We start from the raw sequence: 15,433 nt of genomic DNA on the forward strand, positions 1-15,433 counted from the left end.
AAGGTTGAAATTTTTCCATTAATACTCCGACAGCAGTTGCTTATGGCGGCCTTCACGAAGAGCTCTACCTCAAATAATCGCCGTTCGTCTCAGCTGGCTCAAGCTGGAGAGGATCGTAAACTAACGAGTAAGTTTATATGTGGTATAAGATATCAATGCTTGATCAAACTGCGCACAGAGGTTGAAGTGCATTGTAAATGCATGGGTTCAAGATGTGGGCTCAAATCGGGCCATTGACACTTTCATGCACCAAATTTTGCTTTCGTAACCATTACAAAAGGAGAAATCGAGTAGAATGCCCCAATTCTTATGCAGATATGTCTCAAAGGTGAGTCGGAGTCATGCGCATAGGATCTGTCCACCATAGAGCTGTAAACCATCGCACCATATATTTCGGCTTGAGCGGTTACCGATACTTGAAGATTTGGAAATTAGTGTCATAGTACATGCGAGAGTGCTAATTCAGTTTATTGGGAATAAAATGCTTTCAAATTCAGAATATCAGAAGGGAAAATAAGACACCTTTCGTCACGTCATCGATCAAATAGTAACTACTTTACCCCAAACGAGGAGGATGCAATCCTCGACCAGGTCTCACTAAAGATTCAAAACTGACCGGCACTTTCAAGGTGTAAAATATCTATCGCATTACGACGGATACATGTATGACTGCAGTTGGCAATCATGTTGAACCCTCCGCATGCCTTGAGGTTTCCATATATTCAGTCAAATTACTCATAACGGATTGGTAGAGGTTTGCAGTATTCGCGCTGATGACAAATGATCCGAATGCGGTGCTACGTCGACCACGTGTCTCCGGCACACTAGTAGCAGTGGGTGACTGGTACAATCTTGCATTGTACGATTTCGGTAGTCGTCGTCTGTCATACTTCGAATGCGCGTCGTCATCACACGCTATTTAACAAACTGAATCATCGCCCATTATGCGGTCCGAGGTACAAGGTCCGTCTAAGTGCGACTCTGCCATCTCCAGGTAGTCCATGTACGGCTCAGACGCGGTAAGTTCGGGGCTAGTCGCGGTATTTGAACATACCACGTTAACAGCAATCTTCCGATAACCACCCTTTGTGTACTTGGAGGGACTTGTGACACCGCGGCGCAATATGCACGGCCTGAATCTTTCCCGAAACAACCGAAGTGCAGCCTTCCGAAATTCTTTCACGCGCCAATTGTAGATGAAGAAATTCCATAAACTATTACTTGTTAACATAACAAATGCGATGTACTCGCTTGTAGTGTACGCCGCTGCACTTTTTGTATTAAGCGTTTGCGGTCGTTGCCAATTGGTGCCAGCAGGCGTATAACTCACCACGACATTGCAAATCACCGGCACCACCGATACCGAAAATGCCACAACCATAATCGATAGTGTGCGAGCAAGCGTCTTTTCCAAATCCTGTCGGGAATCTGATGGACTAATTATCCTTCTTCGCGCTATAGCGTGTTTCCGACATACATAATATGTCGTTACTGTTAGGATCCATATGATGACCAGCGGGATAAATAGAGTTATCAACGCTATCAGTACCGCATCTCCTCTGGCGGATATGAAATTAGAGCTCACGACTCTATACGAGATTCCAGGGGTGACAACAGGAAGTAGACATAGCACTACGCACACGAACCATAACAATCCGTTTAGTCTTACGGCGCGACGTTTGGCAACGTGAGGGTTGTATTCTAGCGGTCTGAACACGGCCCAAAATCGATCTGCGCTCGCAAACATGAGTATGAAAATGGACAATACTATGCCTGATACAGAGAAAAATCCCATTGCACACACAAAGTTTTTATCGTGAATGTATCCAAGTTCACCACCGCCGTAGCGGTAAATGATATCTTCATTTTCGTAAGGCGTCATATTGGCAGTGTTTCTATACGGCCGCTTTATGACTGCTCCCATGTGCCTCGACTTGAAGAACGTGAGATATTGTAATATAATCATATTCGGCCACACCACGACTCCTATCATTAGATCGGCGAAAGCGAGGGATATTCTGTAAACGCCTTGGGCATCTCGCAGTTTAGCTGTAGTCCCGAATACACTCAGAATGATTATGTTACCGACGATCGTTGTGATGCATGCTACTCCCATGAAGGCAATGCATGTGATGATGCTGTGTCGACACCTAAAGGAGATTGATATATATTCAACAGATGTCGGACCATTACGACTACGTTCCTCAGTTTATGGTAACCACGTATGGATATAAATTGAAATCACGGTTTAATCCCAATTTTCTGTTGATAATAATAAGCGAACTGGCGCCATAACAAGCTTACATATGATGTGACAATAATGTAACATGGTTCGATGAATGAAATCGTGTATTAGATCTATTTTCAGCATAGCAAGGGCTTTAAATCATGTCAATGTCCCTCTATTGCAGTGGTCGGGAACCTATGGCTCGCGAGCCATATATGGCTCTTTTGGGCATAAGATATGGCTCTTTGCGAAATTTTTATTTTTGTGCCTAATTTATGAATATTGCAGCAATTTGTTATTAAATCTTCATCACGACCTGTATAATTATTCTTGTGACAATTTAAGCATGTCTTTGAGAGGTTAATTCAGTGGCGTATTCAGAGCTAGGGGCACAGATCCCTTTTTTAAAATTCCCAAATTCAAGTTGATGTCGCGCCGGCGACCAATATAATTTCCAAATTCGATGTACCTGCCATGAAATCTTGGATTGCACAACGTAGTTTTCAAATACATATTTTCTTCCTGATCTGCCGCGAGAAATGAACTGCCGTGGAAGTTCACAATTACAAATTCAAATTACGAACAACGGCATAGCTACCCACGTTTTTGATTAATAACGTAGCTTTGTAGTCGCTGTTAAAATGTAGGCGTGTGGCTCAACGTTATGTTACCGCAGAATATTTTGAGAATTGAAAAGTCGAATCGGAATCAGTGCGACAATTACATTCGATTATTGTCAGTTATTATAAATTCTATGATATTTACGATTAATAGCGCTATCACAGGTAAGGTATGGTCCGGCCGTGCCTCACCTCCCCTCTCACGCTTTATTTTCGAACAATAAATCGGCAAGTTTCGTGATTTTGGTAGGAAAAATGTTCAAAATCTAGTAGACAGAAGATGCACTGCCCTACGTGCCTCCCCTGACCCCACCTCACGGAGGCATCACGCATTACAGTGGGTATGTATACTGCTGTTATGGTGACCATGTTTGGATCCACCTGCGTATGTAATCATGAGGCCTCGCATTTACGAATAGCATCATAACGAACCTAAGATCTCGTATCACTGACGGAAGTCTCAAATTTTGTATGAAGCTTAACTTCAACAATTATCAACAAGCATACTACAAAGTCATCAGGAATACCATGTAACACCATCAAAAGACGCATTACCTGTAAAAAACGTGTAAAAAGTAGATTAATACTTTTACTGGTGTCTACGTCTGTTGGAAATCTAAATGTTAATTGTCTTAAGCTTCAAAAAATATCATATGCCTCTAAGTGCAATATAATTTAAAATATATAACTTGCAAAATATCCATGTTAATCAACTTTCGTATACTCATTACCCATATAAGGCAACTAGCATGATAAGTACGAGTTTTTACAGAGAAAATACAGTGCAAATGACGAATCCCACGTAGGTATTTCGAATTTGCGCTACCATGACGTCACGATTTTTTAATTGTGACGTAAGAGTTGATTGACATGTATGGCTCTTTGGGAGTTGGATTGGGAAATATAGGGTCAATATGGCTCTCCAGGCGAAAAAGGTTCCCGACCACTGCTCTATTGTATAAAATATTGCTCTCAGACTCATTCCAATATCGCAACCGGTGAAAATGAACCAAATACGCCAGTTCACATGAGGATATAGCCTATCCTATAGTGAGACGTGGAATCTGGTTCGAATATATTTTTGGGTGTGCTGCGCCTTCTGATCTGATGGGGAATTATTGTAGATGCATAATTTCATACGCAATACGCATCATATGAATAGGGAGGTCGCATCAAGGAACGGGGTCGAGCAAGTGCAAATGAGGATATCATCAAAATATCAATTTCGCGACAGGCAAGGGAGACGCGGAGCCTCGCAAATACAGAAATTTATTCATTCAACTGGTGTGGGATGGGGATAGTTCAAATTTTCGTTTAGCTGCAGCTCCTGTACGGTGAATTTCTAAATAAAATGGCTGCGGCCAAAAGTGCTCCCCAATTTTATCTTTAATTTGAGACCACATATTATTTAACGTTTACACAAAAGCTATTCATCCCAGTGCTGATGGTCACACACTCTACCCCAGTAGTATCTATAGCATCGTGATGATTTACTAGATACTAGAAAGTAGGGATTGTGTGAACGTGAGGTTCACGTTCGCGTTCTGTGTGTGGACCTCGGAAATTTAGAGGTTCACGTTCACACACGAACCTTGGTAGGTTCTGCACTGTGAACCTTTATTCATATATTGCAATTTTCACTTCATTACAACATCTTGGGATGAAATTTAATACGTTTCAACTGCGGGCCACTCTATGCATGGCGCTGGCAGCATAAAAAAATCAACACTAAACGAGCATGCACCTTGATAATCTCAAACATTTTACTTGCTTTGTTGCAAAAGTTTGCTCGAAATATCCAGTTCTCCGTTTGTGAATATTTAGTGACGCCCTGCTGTGAGCTTGACCTGCAATCACACCACATCAAGAGCGAAATACTCTACAAGTTGTCAGCGAATGATGCTTATTCAACCAATCAATGAAATTGATATCGTTGTCTGATGTAAAAATTCTATCAGGCGAACGGGGTCAATCTTGACTTCATATGTTTATTATGTTGGCTACCGCTGTATAACTTGTTATTGGGGTAATATCGGTAGCAAGTATATAGAAACCCGTTTTACACTTTGTTTAATATCAACGTAGCAATACTCAGACGCCGCATACATCGTCCGGTCTGGTCTAGACCGTTGAGGCGTAAGCTGATATTCCCTTGCATGTCCTCGTCGAAATTGTTGGCAAATCCTCGTACAATATTGATTTTATGGGATTATTATATCATTTGATTTCCCCAATTGATACATTTGGCGATGTTTAAAACGTCAATATGTACTTCAGCATTGTAGCATTATGTGGCCAAGTCGTCGCCAGGTATAGTGTACAATAATACAGGTTATCACTTCACTGAAATGTGGGGTTGGAATTAGCAATATGATATCATGTCACGTGACGTCATGAGGTTCACGTTCGCGTTCACACAGAACCTTTCAAAAAGGTTCGCGCTCACGCGAACCTGAACCTTTCAGAGGTTCACACCATCCCTACCGAGCACCCGCTGAAGAGAACCGATTGTACGGACTGCTTTGGATAACTTCGTGCGACGTGTTTGGTCGCAGTCTTTATTAAATGCGAAAAGTAGAATGTTTGATCGATAAACCAATCATGTAAGGTATCATGGTGTATCCATTTGAGAATATTCCTATGCTCACCAGGAAGGCATCCCGGTCCATGGCGACACTCCGCGAAATTGCGCTGTGTGGAAATCATACCCGTGCCACTGTAGACCGCAAAATGGTGTGTACGGCTCGATAACCTCGTGGAACCGTCCGACACCCCCGTCGTGTCGATCGAATAAGGCAGTTTGTACGCATGATTTCACCAAGTCATCAAGAGCCATCGCGCTTGAGTCTAGCTTTTCAATCAAAACCTCCCAAGTCATCACTCCAGAAATGAACGACTCATTAACAAATTGATATCGTCGAGCGACGTCTGCGATATCGCCGTAACATGCCGTTTCAACGTTACTTCTGTTGCAAAACAAATCGTACATTCGCCTTGTGTATTCGCTAAAAGACCAAGTCGGGCGTTTGCATTCATCATCAAATTCCTTGCAACGCCATCTTTTCAAGCGTTCCATAATGACAACTAGATAGCGTCCCCTGTTGATCCAATCGTTTGCGTACGTCTTGTAAAGATGTCGGCAACAATTGTCTTTGTGTTTGATATTCGGCGTTGGAAAGTTTGTGCAAACGTTTCCATCAAATTCCAACCCATCGGGGTTGTCGGTAGTTGATATATTTCGCTCCGTTTTCTTTTCTCTGGTCGACGATTTCGTGAACTTCTTCGAACCCGGACTTAGAGGGGTTGCGAAGTGTGCGGTTGCGAGTCGCGCATAGTTGTCTGCTGGCGTTACCACAACTGGATTCATGTTTTCCGTTGACTTTGGTGCCGACTCATTTCTAGTGCTAACATCCGATTTACTAATATGGATGCACGAAAGTAATATCGTTGTGACCGCTGTAATCTGGTGGAACTCTGACAACGACCTTATACGCATTCTTCTCTCTTCTACCTCCCCGCCGCTCTGGTTTTGTCAGATAATGCTGTTCATTAGCAAGACAAAATTATATGCGATATTAAAATTAGTTTTAAGTTTTACAACGCAACAGAAAGGAAACCAAATTCTCGATACCTTATTATTGACAAGAACAACGTATTTTGCAGTGAGAAGGGTACATACATGGCGATAGGACATATTCAAAACTGAAATTGAGTCATGGGTGGGAAAAGTGAATATGATATTCACAGTGAAATTGGTTCGATTATTTTTGTCTGATACTCGTTGGGGGTAAGCGCGGAAATGTATACTTGACCATATGCAAAATCAAAAACCAACTAGAGCGCGCACAACGCCATTCAAACGTGGCACTTCTTCATGAAAAAACACTTTTTCTCTGTGGGTTGTAGGTCTTCAGCAAGAGAATAATTAGGTTGAGTGCTTTTAGGCTGCCATCAAATGTGCTTCTAAGAGTGGCATTTTACATAATTTGGGCTAATTGAGTATACTTAGGGTGGCTACGGCGATGTTGTTTCTTACATTCAAAAGGTATATTATACACGGTATATAAGATGACATTATAAAGAAATATCTTCTTTCTACATAACTTTGTGCCTTTCTGCACACTCTGCACAGATCTTTGACAGTTAAGCCACAAAAGTATCAGATAATGGCTACGCTACACTAGTGCACCAGTTACTCTTAATTCAGAGACATCGTGTGGTTGGTGCAAGGAACAGTATCAGTCAAAATCTAGCATCGGTGCATGGATGGTATGACGCCAGAAAATCATAATGCAATTAGGATTACCGCCGTTGCTGTAACTTGCTAGTTTTAGCACACATTCAACTTATTCAGGGTTTAAAAAGAATCATTTTCTCTGGGGGCCTCCCGCTCCCCTGCAGATGGTCTCACAGTATCCAAGAGGGTCGTGCCCCCAGTTTGAGAACCACTGCTATACCGTGTATGCTATAGATATTGGTACCTATCTATTACTTAAATCTGCTTTAATGGCGTCCATGGTGCATGCCAAGTTGGACGAGTGTCGCTATAACCATTTAAAGTTGGAGATCCCAGGAATAGGGCAACTTTCATTGCTGAGGCAGACAAATTCACGACGTAAGTCATTACGTTCAATCAATACCAAGGCTCACTAAGCTATCTTAGTAATCTCCCTTTCATCAGGCAACTACCAAGTTCCATGTGATTCAATAAAATATTCCGTTATGCAACATCAGATAAGTGACATATATACGACCATATTGTAGCGATGATTCATTGCACTCTAAATCGCCTAAATACATAGTGTGCGAAGGTTGAAAGATGCGTATTATAGACTATGTATCATACTGGTCTCAAGTGTTGATGAATACTAACACGATACTGCCTCGGCATGTTTTGAGTTGACCATCCATCCGTGCCGTTAACTAATTGCAGCGTGAAAATAATAACGAGATCTGTGGAGTGAAGGCTAGGTCAAACTTGTTTTCACACACATTGGTATGGATCATGTCAAGAATGTTACCGACATAATTTTAAATATTGACTACAGGCCGGCACGTGAAAGTAAAGTCAGAAATGACTTTCCAATATCTAGGCTACTACCCTTGTCGCAAATGACGAATCATGAAAGTTGAAACTATTAATCTCGCGAATTTTGACTTCTTAAACAATTTCGACCAGTGGTTCTCAACCGCCGGTCCGCGTGACTTTCGTGCCGGTCCGCGAGGGACATTACAATGTTATACCTAAATTTCAAGATGCAATATTCTAAAGGCTTGACTAATTGATAAAATAAATAAAGCATCAAATTTTAAACTGAATCAAAACTTCGTGAGGTAACATTGGGTCAGGAAACATGTTCGATTTGACTTGAAGTTCAAGCCATGCCATTTGACGACATGCGAGCGACAAGTGCAAGATTACTCACTAAACCGCGCATGTTTGCGCGATCATTCGTTTTCGATTAATTCATTTTGTGCGGGACCGTAACTGCCGCATCTCAATCCTCTCAATTGGAGCGGGGCTGAGCTTCAAGAGGGCCTAAAATTATTTCGTGAATGAAAATAAATAGCATAAAATACATAAACTTTATCCAACTTTTTTCAAATTTTTCCGCGCCCTGCGCGATTTAGTGCCACTAACTGTTTTGATTACTGGGTGCCATTCTCTCAGGAAACGCACGTGATTTATAGACATGGGCATTTCAGCGTCAGTCAACGCACCAACACATAATGAAGTTTAGGCTAACGTGGATCTCCAAAAAGTGTGTCAAAACATTCGACAGTGAGTAAACCTTGGTCGAAAACTACTGTCCTTTGTTGACCAAAAATCTCGATAGATATATATATATATGTATGTATAATTGTCCATAGGCGCCTAAATGACCGGCGCCGAATCTAGCTGTCCTTACAGTCTGTACCCCACAGGAAAAATTATTTGTGAGTGAAGAAATACCGATTTGGAATTGTGTGCGTCTTTAGTTTAGTACGCTTGGGCGATTTCAATATCTCTTCACTATATTAAGACAGTTGGTCGCAAAATGATGACATATAACGAAGTAAATTATTCCAACAGGCCCACCCGAATATGTTTAATTATTAATTACGTGCCCTAAATTTTTCATGACGACACCTCACTCAGCTCTACCAGAAAATCTGATAATTCTGAGACGATATAAAAATTATAGCAACAAATATGCAATTACTAATATTATTAACCGATTCAGTCACAAATTATTTAAAAAAATGTTCGCGCTTGGTGCAATTAGGTTTCATAAACTCTCAGGCTACACTGAATAAAATGAATGAGCTCACAATTCCTGGTGAAAGGATCCATCCAACTAGCGGGGCGAAACCACCAGAAGTTTGGTTCATCACCATGTGGGTGGCTCATGACCAACGTTTCTTTGGGGGTGGGCTGAAGAAGAGCTTTTTTGGGCCTGATTTTGTGGATGGCCAGCTATAGCTGTTGTCGGGTGCTCCGTATTGTATTCGTAGTAGCCAGAACAGTTGGCTTACGTCTGGTGTGGTAGTGAGCAATGAGCAAGGTAGCGCAAGATGCTTGGTTCGACTCTGAAACACTTCTTCTTTCGATATTATCGAAGAGAACAATATTATTCGAATTCGCGTGGTCGATTAAATCCACGGCCTTCGGCGCGAAAGACTGTGAACGACTCTCGGCGGTCAGGTTTATCTGGGCAAAGCAAATTTACCTCGACTCGGCAGACTCGGTCACTATCGTAAAATCACATGGATGCTATCATGAACATAATTAGTCACGATCAAAGCTCTCAAATTATCACTCTGCAGCACCATATACTTGCAATAAAACATTTGTATACTTTATATTGGATTGATTTCATTTTTTGAAAGTCCACCGGTCCGCCAAATATTTTTTGAAGTTTTACCGGTCCGTGGGGTGAAAAAGGTTGAGAAGCACTGATTTAGACAATACTTTGACTTTTTTTTTCAATGTCAAAAAATAATAATCGCCCTAGTTATCATGCCTTTGTGCATACACCGCTTAGACTGCGTTACGTGATCTGCGTTATGATCGGCCTTTGATTATAGCAGTCGATACTTGTTGAGATGTACACTGGCCTGATGTTCGATTGGAGTTGATGCTACAGTTTCCATTGGCAGCAATAGCCGACTGAAAAATGCCGACACGTGCAGACCCAATTATCTTTCTTTGATAGTGCAGAAGAGCAAAGTAGTAGTGAGTAGTGGTCAGAAACTAGTAGATTTACCAGATTCAAAGAATAAAGTGAGATCAAGCCGATTGTTTTATATGACTCTGCGACTGATGAAGCTCGAGCTCTCAAAACATTTGCTAGGAAGACATGCTTTTTGCTGACGATGGTTCCGTGCATGACGTGAATTGTGCTATCGTGCATGACATAATTGACAACCTATAAACAGTAGGACTGTTCAAAAATCACTTTTTTTTTCTGGATTCCAGCCATTCAGTGATTAAATTCTCAGGTTACTCTAAAAATAGCTGCACACCAAATTTGGTTCAATTCTAACAAGTATAAGGCTCCGCAAATCCAATTAAATTTTTTAATTTATTAGAAAAAATTGAAATAAAATTCAAATTTTTCTGTGAACCCGATAAAATTGTTGAGCTGTCTTCAAAGACGATGCAAAACAAATTTGACTCCATTTCAACTAGTAGAAGCGGAGTTATTTGAGTTTTTCGTTGATAATTCCCGGATTATCCTTGATTGATGGATAATCCAAGAATTATCAACGAAAAACTCAAAGAACTCCGCTTCTATTAGTTGAAATTGAGTCAAATTTGTTTAGCATCGTCTTTGAACATAGCTCAACAATTTCACGGGGTTGACAGAAAAATTTGATTTTTTTTATTTCACCCCAACAAATTAAAAAACTCTAATTGGATCTGCGGAGCCCTATACTTGTTAGAATTGAACCAGATTTGGTGTGCAGCGTTTTTTAGGGTACGTGACAATTTAGTCAGTGAATGGCTGGAATCCAGAAGAAAAAGTTATTTTCGAACAGCCCTAATATACAGTCGTAAGACTTTGAATTTCACCACACATTGTGCCTAACGCAGAAAGCCTTGTACAAACTATTAATCTATAGCTAGTTAGTTGACAGTCCAGTAACTGATGGTTTATTTGAGTAGTTTGACTAGTGACGTGACAAAAATTCTTTTGAATAATTTTTCACGGCTGAGTAAAGTGTATTTGATATAGTTATACATAGGGCTGGGCACAATGATTCGAGTACTCGAATCTGAATCGAGTAATTATTTTAATGATTCGACTCGAGTAGCAAAAGACGATTTTTTCGAGTACTGAAATTATACGCTCCTCGCTACTGAAAGTTATTTTATCAGCGAGAATTATGGTTTCGATACTATTTTCCACTGTGGAAGCCTTGAAACCTTGATTGGCAGTATCGCAGTATACGAAACATATCGTACAAAGCTACGGCAGTTACTGGAAAAACATTTCCAAAGTCATGATCCTCCAACAACATTATCACGAAGTACAATGAAATCGGTAGGGTCGAATAAATACCAAGGTATCCTGAATGTGATGGATAACAGGCATTATATTCCAGTGTTGGGATGACTCGAGTCACCTTTTTCGTATGACTTGACTTGACTCGAGTCACTTTGCTAAACTGACTTGACTTGACTTGACTCGGCGTATCAGAAATGCGGATTGACTCGTGACTCGGAGCAAAATTCACGAGTCAATTTCAAGTCATCAAGTAATCGGGTGGATAAAAATCACAGTAACTTGCATATGCTCGTATTGTTCGCGAAACGCTGGTGTAACCCGTAAGAGCGACCAATCCTTCAATGATCGTGCGTCTTATTGAGCCTCCGTTGTTCTCTCAAAAATCAATTGACCGCAAACGAAGTGATCGAAGCTTACAGCTTACGTTGTCGTAAACTAGTATAGTAAAGTCCTTAAATGTCTATTTCTGTTCTCTGTTCTTACCTTAACCAAACCTCTTGTTTTATTGAAATTGTATTCGATTATAGTTTATATAATCCTCAAACATTGTCACAGGCTCGATTTGTATCATATCAATTTGTAAATGGGTAATGTATTGCATCTTAGTAATTCGTTTCTCTATTCTCTATTTTGGCTGGTAACTATAAACTGAGGCCATGCAATTGCTTATGTAGTTTAACGATACAGCGCCTTCTTTCATGTATATATTTAACTCTACATTCATTCATCGGTTCGAAATCAATGAACACTCAATCTGTATTTCAGACAGCTAGCGTAATTCAATGACGTAATCATGCCTCATACTTCGAAAAGGCAACTTGACTTGAATTGTGACTTGACTCGTGACTTGACTTGACTTGACTCGACTTGACTCGAGTCACCTTCAAAAATCGAGTGACTTGACTTGACTCGAGTCACCTCCGAAAATCGATTGACTTGACTTGACTCTAGTCAAAATGTGCAATGACTCGAGATGACTCGTGACTCGAAGGTAGTGACTTGATCCCAACACTGTTATATTCTTTGTGGTGGCACAAAAGGTACGTATTTGAACTTTGACATATTACATATTGTTGTGACGTCATAATGAGTGATACTCGAATACTCGACTCGTCTCGAAGCATAATACGTGATTCAGAATCGAATCACTCATGTACTCGATTTTGCCCAGCCCTAGTTATACAGTATATCGGTTATATTATTGTAACATCAAAATAACCATATAATATCAATTTATGATCAATTAGGAGTTCCGACGAAGATACATCACCCCGCCCCAACACATCCTAACGAATGCAGATTTAGCCCACCTGATCTCTAAAGTCGGTATGAAAATTTCCAGCCTCGAATTCATCAATTCAAAATCATTGAATTATCCGACTGTAAATTTAAGAGTCATATGAATTGTTGGTATCAATGATTTGAATATTCTGCTATAGCAAAGTCAGTATAATAGAACTTCTCTCTCATATTCCATTTACTGGAATCACGTTAGAAATTGTTTAGAGCTGACGCAGAATCGTTACGCTATCGTAGTTATGTTTACTCCTCACCATATAGTGGAGCTAGTGCCACAGTCAAGTGGACTGAGTCCATGAATGTGAAGATTAGATATTTGTGCTTTGCGACTTGAGTGGAACAGCGTGTGGTCATACTGAATGCGAATATAGGCCTATACGGGCTGCATGAATGGTCGGTATATACTCACTGCAATACTTCGAGTACGGTTCATGGACTTCCTGCTACTCAATACGAACCACCGAATTGGTATCTATAAGTATTACGAATTACGATGCATACTTGGATATTTCCATTCGTCTACATCCGAAGGAATGAATAATCAGTTCCGAAACCTTCGTATTGCTAATAAATCTATCATTATCAAACTTCAAGTGGCAATAATTGATTGTCATGTATATAAGTATATTAAACCAGTTGACGATATCCATGTCGACATGAAAACTGTACGTTCCGATTTGTCGACAATCCCCAGAAACACCCGGGTGTCCTGATGGTGTATTTTTGCTTTATACAGCAAACTTGGGCATTTGGTACGCGTGCCAGAGGTTTCCGATCCCTGGGGTACATCGACTGTATTGTTTGTCAGCCAGATGGCGCTAGAAATAAGCTTTTTTTTCAAACGATCGCAGCGCCGCAATAAGTCATTAAGCCCATTTACATGGCCGTTTGGGTCAGCTTCGAAGCTGACTCGTCAATCCGACTCTCTCGTATTTGAAAAAGAGAAAAAGGCAGACGGCTTCAATCCGTCTTGAGCTGAATCCGTTCCGCAGAGTCGCTTGGAGACGACTTGAACAGTACCGGTACTTGAAAACGAATCCAGACTACTGCAACATACCAACATTTCATGTTCATATTTCACGAAACCGGCACGTATTTCAACTGGGTGAATATGAAAGCTCTATCAGTACATGATACTGCTTTTATAATATGCACGTGGTCTTATTTGTTCAGCGTCACAACTTATTAAGCGAGTACAGCCAACAATATAACTTGCCCAACTCACTATCAGAAAGAATATATACACGGTGTATTTGGTCATTCTAGAATTGTGTTGAAGTATTTTTGGATATCTCAACTGCCGTAGCATATTCCCGAGCTGAATCCCAAAGTGGTGTGTATCACTCGAGCTGCGATAAACATGACCATGTAAACTCGATCACTTTGGCAAGCCGTCTCATGACGTCACTCCAAGACGACTTGACCATGTAAATGGGCTTAATGAGACGGTCTATAGGCCTGGTTACATGCTCGACTCGACTTGGCGTTCAAGTTGTCTCCGGTGACGTCACGCCTCATCTCCGAGCTGACTCGTAAAAGGGCCCAGTTTAAATGATCCTTCAGGAAGCTGTATCGTGGACGACCGGCTGTCGCTTTACCCATTACCCCTTACAAATATATATTCGTAGTAAGTCTGGTGGGCAAAGGTACAACAATGTGTGTTTGGTCGTACTCTGAAACGTTTCTTATCCTCGAAATTATCGAGGATGATGAGATACTCATAATATCGATATTTGTAGAGGAAAATAATCTTGTACATATCATGATTGTAGAGCAAAACAGCAAGTAGTCTATAATTTATCAGCTAGCTTTTTCGGCGTCAACGAATATGGGCCGTGGAGTAGGCGGGAGTAACGACTGTTTTGATATTACAGGAATCACTTGTCGATGCGAACAAAATAAGTTCATTGCCGCTCAAGTGACCCACTTGCAAAACCCACGTGGCCTCTAGTAGTTCGGAAGCTCCTCTGTAACAGACCACCCCATGTATGCGGGTGACTCAAGAGGAGGAGAGGACGTAGTTTATTTTTGTCCGTGATCACGCTTGGTTTGAGTCACGATACAGCAACTACTGCAGTGACTTTATTGAAGCATCTTGTCGGCATGATAGGCTATACCAAATAGGAAGTTAACAATACCAAGAATGTCTATAAAAACTGTCAGCAGATCACTATAACCCAGAATTCGAAACAAAGAAATAATCCCCACACCGCTGCGCTTCATCATCACCAGGAGAGTCACAAATCTCCATATCATCCTCCCGGGAGAGACACCAGCTCCATCCCATCACACGCGCGCTCACATCAGTTTAGCCGGTGGAACAGTATGTACGAAATGCAGCAATCGTTCAAGTATCCCCGTATCGTTGTAGCACTATGCACAGCCGTTTCTTCAATCGGTTCACTAATCACTATGCATATGCAATTATGCATTCATGTCGTAGTCGAATTGTACATACCGGTACAATCCACAATTCCACATGTCTTCGGAACTGTAGTCTGAGAAGTATAAATACAGATGTAACGGTTTACTTTGTTTGCCATTTTATGTAACTGATGACAGCAACTAGGCTACTACAGATCGAAGCGTCCCAGCCAAATTTCAAAGAACACATAGGGAATCGCTAAGGAAACTGTCATAACAGAGCACGGTTGCTACACCGGTACTGGTGTATTACATGCATTCCATCGTAACCAAGCGAGCACTTAGAAAGTAACCCCGCCTTTCCTTGCCATGTATGCCCATTGCCCAATTTCTCAACAACAAATGAAAAACATGAATTACGATGCCAAGAG

At 41.0% G+C, this 15,433-nt stretch overlaps 2 protein-coding genes across 3 annotated transcripts in view; one reads left to right on the plus strand and one right to left on the minus strand.

Moving 5' to 3' along the window:
• Positions 1 to 551, plus strand: part of LOC145437449 (type-2 angiotensin II receptor-like) — a 50,587-nt gene extending 50,036 nt beyond the window's left edge. The window contains exon 10 of one of the 2 annotated variants that reach the window (XM_080314711.1): positions 329 to 551. In XM_080314711.1, coding sequence (XP_080170837.1) covers positions 329 to 351 — 23 coding nt within the window. In that variant the 3' untranslated portion in view covers positions 352 to 551. The remainder of the gene's footprint in view (positions 1 to 328) is intronic. The other variant, XM_080314710.1, reaches the window with a different exon arrangement.
• LOC145437450 (uncharacterized) lies at positions 453 to 2,133 on the minus strand. Its single transcript, XM_080314712.1, has one exon. The coding sequence runs from the start codon at positions 2,114 to 2,116 to the stop codon at positions 920 to 922; it is 1,197 nt and encodes a 398-aa protein (XP_080170838.1). The 5' UTR covers positions 2,117 to 2,133; the 3' UTR covers positions 453 to 919.
• Positions 2,134 to 15,433: the final 13,300 nt, after the last annotated feature.

The sequence above is a fragment of the Botryllus schlosseri genome, chromosome 4 (assembly GCF_051294905.1).
Source record: "Botryllus schlosseri isolate E-star chromosome 4, Bs_hap1, whole genome shotgun sequence".
Lineage (NCBI taxonomy): Eukaryota > Metazoa > Chordata > Ascidiacea > Stolidobranchia > Styelidae > Botryllus > Botryllus schlosseri.